A 7,639-nucleotide genomic window follows, 5' to 3' on the forward strand; every position below is an offset into this window, starting at 1 on the left:
AATCAATTTAAATTGATTCAAATATATTTGAATAATATCAATTGCATGTTCAAATATCATTAAAAAAACATAAAATTTTTGGAAATGTGAAAGTAATAAAAACACAAAAAATGATGTGTTTGATCTGTATTTGTACAATTATTTAGATTTATAATTAATGAGAAAAAATATGAAATATTATATGCTAAAAAATTTAGAAAAGATAAAGAAACTATATTTATTTTTCGGAAAGAAATTCTAATTTTAAAAAAGATATGTATTTAAATGCAAATATTGCCAAAATACGGTAAACACAAGACAAGGGATCAAATAATACATGAGACTACTTTGCTAGGTATTAGGTTCACACGGAAGTTTACTTTTATTTTCGGGTAGCGAATGCGAATTTTTTCGTTATAAAAATAATACATGAGGGCCCATTAAAACAATAATAGCATATACGGCCCAGCCCAAAAGTAATCAATGCCGAAGTACGGACAGTGCAGAGTCCAGAGGGACGGGACGGAACGGAAGAGAGATATTGGACAGAGGGAAAACAAAGAGGAGGAAGAAGGGGAAGAAGAAGCATCATACAACGAGCGGGCGAGCGAGCGGGGCAAAGGAAACCGTTTCAGCCGCCAGAGCCGGCGCTTTCTCCGACTAGGTTTTCAGAGCACTGGTATGTTATGCTACTTTTACTCTCATCCAATTAGGTTTTCTTCAAAAAATGCATGACGCCGACTCTCGCTTTAGCGGTACGCTACTCACAAAGCGCCGCCGTGACCGCACCTTTGTGAATTTCTATGTAGCAGGTGGCGAACCGCCCCTTGCCTTCGTTCTTCTTGCTTCCGTTGTTCAGTTAGATACTCTCTGTAGTGCTAGATTAAACTTGTGGACGTAAATACTATTGAAATTGATTTCGCTGTGTGATGTTGAATCGAAATCGAATGTATTTAGGATGTCAGAAGAAAAGTACCACACTCTACAGACTGACGATAAGGGTTGTGGGGTTAGGTTTGTTGACAAAACTGGATTCTTGAAGCTTGTTGTCGAGAAGATTGACTGGCTTCACTACTTTCTGAGTGTAAGATGCCTTAAAAGTGAACTCTAAGGCCATGTATGGCATGAGAAGCTGTGGTCTCGAAAGATGATTTTTCCAAGACTAATCTTAGGTTTTTAAATGTTTAGAAGCTTGGTATTAGAACAGCTCAAATGTTGAAGGAAATTATCCAGTCCTACATTTGGGATTAACTAACCTTTCGGAATAGTCTGTTTTCACCTTCTTTTGAAGGTGAAAACAGATCCAAAATTCTTAATGGATTCTATTGGAAGTTTTGTCGGACTTCAATTCTATGTTCTTGCTTATGGGTTGATGTTAGTTTTGATACCTTCAACAGATCAATGTGATCATGATTCTATGCACAATAATAAATGTTCAGTTTTATGTTTTATATTATTTTATTTGGGACCGTGTATTCAATTAATTGACTCTAAATCTGCCAAATTAGTTAAAAAATGTAGCAGGTTTCTGGTCATCTTGAAGAAAGCTTGAATTTTATTTTATTTTAATTTATTTTCTTCGTGGAATGGCATGAAAACTAACACAGTTGTTTTTTACTCCCTTCTCTTTTGTTTTTTCAGCAATGCTGCAGCCATGATTGAGTCTGATATTTTTCTTACCACCAAGGTTCAGAGTGAAGATATGCTGGTAGTAATGGGAAATGAGCAGGAACATAGTGAATCAGAAGGCAGCCGGACAAAGAAGAAGAAGAAGCAAGATGGAACATCGCGACCAGCTTGCTCTTGGGTGCATTTTAGGTATTCTCTCTTGTGATTAATCTGAAGTGGGTTTTAAAGACACTTTTTTCTTTTATTTCACATATATATGCATGCACTAACGATCCAAAGAAATATCTTAGTCGTGAATTTATCAAGGAGTACACTGCTTCCCATCCCGAATCTTCAGGCTTGAAAGCGGTGAGGACCTTCCTCTTCCTTTAAAATACGGTATTATTAACTCTGGTAATGATTGGAACTGTTCTATATTTCAGGCCACAAAAGCTGCTTCAGATGCTTGGAAATTGATGAGTCCAGAAGAGAAATCAAAATACACTAATCGAGCCCGTGAAGTTTGGGATAAATACTTGAGCACTACACCTGCTCGTGTGCCCAAGCCTAGAAGACAAGTATTGATATTTTGTTTTCTTATGTAGATATTGTGTTGCAAAGTCCTCTCTCTATATAATTCAATTTATGATATGTGGTGCAGACAAAACTTGTCACTAGGTGCTCTCCTGGTCGGTTATTAAATGTGTTGCAACGACTGACTCCTGAACAGCAGGCTGCTGTAAAGAGCATGGGATTTGGAAGTATCCTAAATCTCAGGTGCCGAACATTGCGGCGCAGTCTGTGTCTTTGGTTATTGGAGAAGTTTAACACAGTTCGGCGCAGCTTGGAGATATGTGGGGAACGCATCCCTTTGAGTCCCCATGATGTTGAACTGGTGATGGGATTGTCTTCCAGTGGGAAAGATGTTGTAAACTCTGGACCTGATGAGTTAATTGCTGAATTACGCAAGAAGTACAATGCAACAAATCGTGGGATTTCGGTCCGTCTCTTGGAGGAAAGATTGGCAGTCCCTGAAGCTGGAGAAGATTTCAAAAGATCATTTGTTCTTTATGTATTAGGCACTCTTCTTTGTCCCACAGCAAGACTAGATGTCAGTCCGTCATTTCTGCATTTTTTGACTAACATGGATGTTGTACACCAATATAATTGGGGGAAATTTTTGCTTGATCGGCTAGTTCGTGAGGTAGCCCGTTATCGTCAAGGGAAGCAACGTGCAGTTGGTGGTTGCCTTTTGTTTCTCCAGGTGAGAAATATTGCATGTGCTCTTTTCATCATCATCTTAAGTTTTGCGTGTTTCAACATTTTATATGTTCATCAGCTCTTTTATTATGAGAGTGTTGCTGTTGGAGAACCATCCGAACTATCATCTGCTGTTTTTCCATGCCTGGCCTCTTGGGGTGAGGAAGAAATAAGTGAGAGAGAAAAGCAAGAACGGGAGCTTGGAGGTTATGGATGTGGAGAGGTATGAAGCATGGTGCATATCTACTATGAAAACTTATTTAATTTATCATAATTGGGTACAAGTGTTTCTGTTCAGGTGGTTTGCAAGGAAAGGGGCTTAGGGGTGGGACTAGGTTATAGATCACAACAAGACAACAGTTCTCCGGCATTAAGTTCACCAAATATTGAAAATTACACTCTTATCGAGCAGGTTGGGTATCAGGTAGTTGATTTTGATTTGTATTTTTTATATAGTTTTTTAACGGGGTGCTACATTTACAATATTAACCCCTTTAATCTGAAAGTTTGTATTCTGCATTTCCATATCTTCACTCTTTGTAATGGTCGAAATCTGAGTATAATAGCAACTGATTGTGCATATATGCAATGAACATTATTTGTCTATATGCATTCACATTTTTCATATAATGAACAATTTGTATTTTAGTTGCCATGACAATTCCTTGTAGAGCTGCTTCTTTTTGGGTTAAGAAATTGGCATGCCCAGTTCCTGAAATCGTCTCTATCTTATACTTATTATGCTGTACAGTGTACTATTTTATTATTATTATTATTTTATTTACTTATAAGATGTTCTTTATACTATTTTCTGTAGCAATATCTTTTTCAAGAAGATTTGAAGACAGTCGATGATGTAAGGAATTTTTGGATTGCATTCTCTAATTGATAATGATGTCATATGTTGCAAGACTGATGGTGTTTCCTGTATATGTTACAACTGCTAACCTGTTTAAACTTTTAAGTATGTGCCTTTGTTTCTTCTCTTCACGTGATGTTTTTAAGCATACTTATCGTTCCTGTTGGGTTGGTATGCAGTAGTTCTACTTCCTGCCTATTTAGATTTAGTAACAAGATACTCTAGATCCCTCACGGGAGCATGCATTTTCTTGAGCTCCTTAAAAGGATTGCATTATTTTACTTTTGTAGAACTTTGAGTGTTACACATAGACTGCTGAATTTTTCTGGTGAGACACCATTGTGATAGATCATTGTTTTTATATTATGTTTTAAATAGTTAACAAAAGAATGCAAACTCTGTTGTCTTTAACCTTAATTATGTAACTGTTGGTTTGAAACTTGTACCCTAGACTGCTGTACTTTGCAGTCGGCGTTTGTAATTGCATCGGTTATTTTGTGGGGAACCTAGCTTGGGAGTCTAAGAAGATTTTGGCTCTGGATTTAGCTATCCAAACCCAACCCCACCTTTGTCCCCTCTATATAGGAGTCAAAAAGAGCTCTCTTTAAAGATTGCTTTTTACATCAAATTTCCAATGTATGATGCCCAAGCTAACTTCTGTTGATGACCTGTGAATGTGCAGATTGGCGAGGATCATGTTAACGGGGACATGATTACTGCTGAGGTAACCATTCATTCTGTATGTAAACACTACTTTTATGCGTGTTACAACTTCATGTGACAGGAAGATTTTTAGATTTATGTCTCTCTGCCAACTGTGCAAATCCGAGACCGCACCCTCCTCCCAACAGAACAAATCTGTGGAGATTGACAATGTATTAGTACCTGTTATGGAATTAATTGAAATTGCTGTCTTTTTTCTCAGGAAAATATGCCATTAAGTGGAAATGACTGCAATGCAGTCTGCATGGAAATCGAAATTGCGGATCCAGACAGAGCACCTTGTCGAAATATCCAGTATGGCTGTGCAGAAATCATGGAAAATACTAAAAGGAAAGATCACGAAGAGGTCTGCATCTACGCACCTTGTGCTTGCCCCCTTCGTAAGTGCCATTTCATCGGCTCAACCTCACAGCTATCCGAGCATTTCAGCAGCAAGCATTGGGACTCTGGAAGACGGTTTCAGTACAACAGCCCTTTACCCGTCACCTTAAACAAGAACGAGGCCTGCCTCGTCCTTCAAGCTGAGAAGGACGGTATTCTTTTCCTTCTCAATAAAGGGACAGAGAGTATTGGCCACACTGTCATGATAACATGCATAGGCCCAAGCTCATCCAAAGAACAGTACTTATATGATGTGGTATCTGAAAGAGGTAATAGCTGTCTCAGATTGAAGTCGTATACGAACAATTTTCCAGGCAGGGTCGAGGGTTCTCCTCCCGTGGATTTCCTCCTTGTTCCGTTTGGTTTTTTAGCCCCGACTGGGAAGCTTGACCTAGAGGTATGTATACGGAACTCAACTGATATAGGAGCTGATTGATCGCAAAATTTGTCGTCACTATCATGTCATATTTTTATCTTGCAAAGTGTACTTAGTCATTCTGTTAGAGAAATAGAAAAGAAAAGAAAAAAAAAAGTGTTTTTATGTGATTTTAAGTAATATGCAACTTCATTAGAGCAGAAACACTTAGGAGGCTAACCTAACATTGCAATAGGAGAGTGTACACTTAAAATTCCAAGCCTCTCCGATTCATGATCCAAATATTGTAATTATTTCCGGATAATATAACAGTAATAGGAGAGTGTACATTTATACAATCCATATTCAAGAGTAAACAAAACGCCAAACCCGATCAAATAAAATGTTGTATGTGAAGAAAATATAACCCGTCAGTGAAAGTTAGATCGGATTGGGAGAAACGTAGAGGATGACATGGCCAAAAAATGACGTCGGTCAGCGCCAGCGGTGTGTCGAGATTGATCAAGCACGTGTGATGCACACGCGATGCCAATCGGGACGAAGCTCCGGCAAGAGACGGTGGCTAAAAGTTAATGGCTAAAAAAATCGGTTATGGCTCTAATATCATGCTATTTTGCGGGGAAAAAAATGGGCTTAGGCCTAAAGTAAGATATAAAATAGGGAAAAAATTATTTTTGATCTTTTTTTATTACAATTTAATCAATTTTAATTTCATATAAAATTTTCATCAAAATCAATATAATATTTTTTTAATTAATTTTGATTTCATCGTTAAATTTATAGCAAAATATACTAACATGGACTATGACATTTGATTTAGAACATACACCACTATATTAATACACCCAATTAATATATTATTGTCTGTATACAAACAAGAAAGTGTTCAACACCCGTGTTTAAAACCAATTTCAATACGTCAAATTGGATGTGGGATAGCCGGAGACTCGTACAAATGAGTCGAATATATTCATTTATTTATAAATATTCTTGGCCTCAAATTCGCTCAAAACCAAATAGCAACAACCACGAACAATAAAACAACACTAAAATGTTCTCAGATAAATTTAATTGCACACAGACCGTTGGTTATGAACTCTGAAAGCAGTAAAATTAAAACACGAAACAATTGTTAACCTAGTTCGGTCATCAACGACCTACATCTGGAGGTTCCAATCCAGGCCTAATTCAACTTATTAAGAATCAGATCAAACTTAGTATTTTGATATTCAACCCTCGTAAATCCCCTTTTTCTCTCACGGAAGATTTTTTAGCTTTAATCTTAGCACAACACACCATTTTTGCTCATCTATTCTTCTTTGAGCTAATTTACTCAAAACCCTACTTTTATCACTATACCTAGCCTCAATATTTCTAACAATTACATCATTTTTCTTTCAATCTCAATTATTTTTATTTTTTTGAATTTTTATGCACTTACTTTGATTCATTGTTGCTCTATTATTATTATTTCTTTTCGTGGCGTAGCATCCTTCTTCAATACTCTCATCTCTAGAATATTCTATGTCACTCTTAACAACTTCTTTGCTACCTCACATGAGCACTATTAGAAATTATTATAACAAATTTTCTGATTCCATCAACAATAATGGAGACCTAAAGCTGATTTGATATCTGAGTCATCAATTGGGCTTCCTTCAAGAATTGGACTCAAATCAAATTGGATTGCGTCTAATATATATTAATATAATACAAATACAACATATGTACAATGCTTCGATTTTGGAATATATAAAACAATATACTTCCTCTGTCCGCTTCTATGGGTCACATTTACCTTTTGTGTCATTGTACTTAAACATTAAAAATATCATTATATTTGTTAATTTTGTGTACAAATATCATTCTATTAGTACCGTAAGATATTAATAGAAGTATTTTTGTAATTTTTTCTTAATTTGTATTATATTTTGATATAATAATTAATATTCAAATATCAACACTCAAAAAGTAAATGAGACCCTTAGAATATTTTTTATAATTTTTAATGAGAACAATAAATTAATAATATTATAGAATAAATTATATTCCTATTTAGTATGTCGATTGAATAGATTTTGAAAGGATAAATACAAATTACAATATATATAATAATATTATAATATATTTCATTCATCCAATTTAAAATATTTTTTTACTATTTTAATTTGTTCTACTCAAAAGTATTACATTTTTTATTTTATAAAGGAAATCATACATTAATATAAAAATACTTTTAATTTTTAATTAAATTATAAATATATTATTACGCATACATTCATTTTATATATAAAGTCAAAAAATAAAAATGTCAAAACCTTTTGAATATTTTTATTAACCAATAAAATATTATTATTTTTTAATTTATTACAAAATTCTAAGAAAATAAATTCGAGTGGGACGGACCAGGTGTATTATATAGAATGATAATGATGGCGGTGAGGATAACAACA

General features: G+C 35.1%; 1 protein-coding gene across 1 annotated transcript; it reads left to right on the forward strand.

Annotated features, from left to right (window-relative positions):
- The first annotated feature begins 461 nt into the window (after nucleotides 1-461).
- Nucleotides 462-5,499, forward strand: LOC127242450 (uncharacterized). The gene is made up of 10 exons (XM_051261997.1): nucleotides 462-658; nucleotides 1,621-1,797; nucleotides 1,899-1,956; nucleotides 2,031-2,165; nucleotides 2,249-2,851; nucleotides 2,927-3,070; nucleotides 3,146-3,271; nucleotides 3,665-3,703; nucleotides 4,389-4,430; nucleotides 4,632-5,499. Exons 2-10 carry the CDS (start codon nucleotides 1,634-1,636, stop codon nucleotides 5,244-5,246), a joined length of 1,926 nt encoding a protein of 641 aa, XP_051117954.1. The 5' UTR covers nucleotides 462-658; nucleotides 1,621-1,633; the 3' UTR covers nucleotides 5,247-5,499.
- The last annotated feature ends 2,140 nt before the right edge of the window (nucleotides 5,500-7,639 follow it).

This window comes from Andrographis paniculata, unplaced genomic scaffold (assembly GCF_009805555.1).
Source record: "Andrographis paniculata isolate CXL003 unplaced genomic scaffold, ASM980555v1 Contig86END, whole genome shotgun sequence".
NCBI classification, from domain to species: domain Eukaryota; kingdom Viridiplantae; phylum Streptophyta; class Magnoliopsida; order Lamiales; family Acanthaceae; genus Andrographis; species Andrographis paniculata.

Coding starts and splice junctions, on each gene's coding strand:
- LOC127242450 (XM_051261997.1), top strand. CDS start 1,634: ATGATTGAGTCTGATATTTTTCTTACCACCAAGGTTCAGAGTGAAGAT. Junction 1,798..1,898: donor TGCTCTTGGGTGCATTTTAG/GTATTCTCTCTT, acceptor GAAATATCTTAG/TCGTGAATTTATCAAGGAGT. Junction 2,852..2,926: donor GTTGCCTTTTGTTTCTCCAG/GTGAGAAATATT, acceptor TATGTTCATCAG/CTCTTTTATTATGAGAGTGT.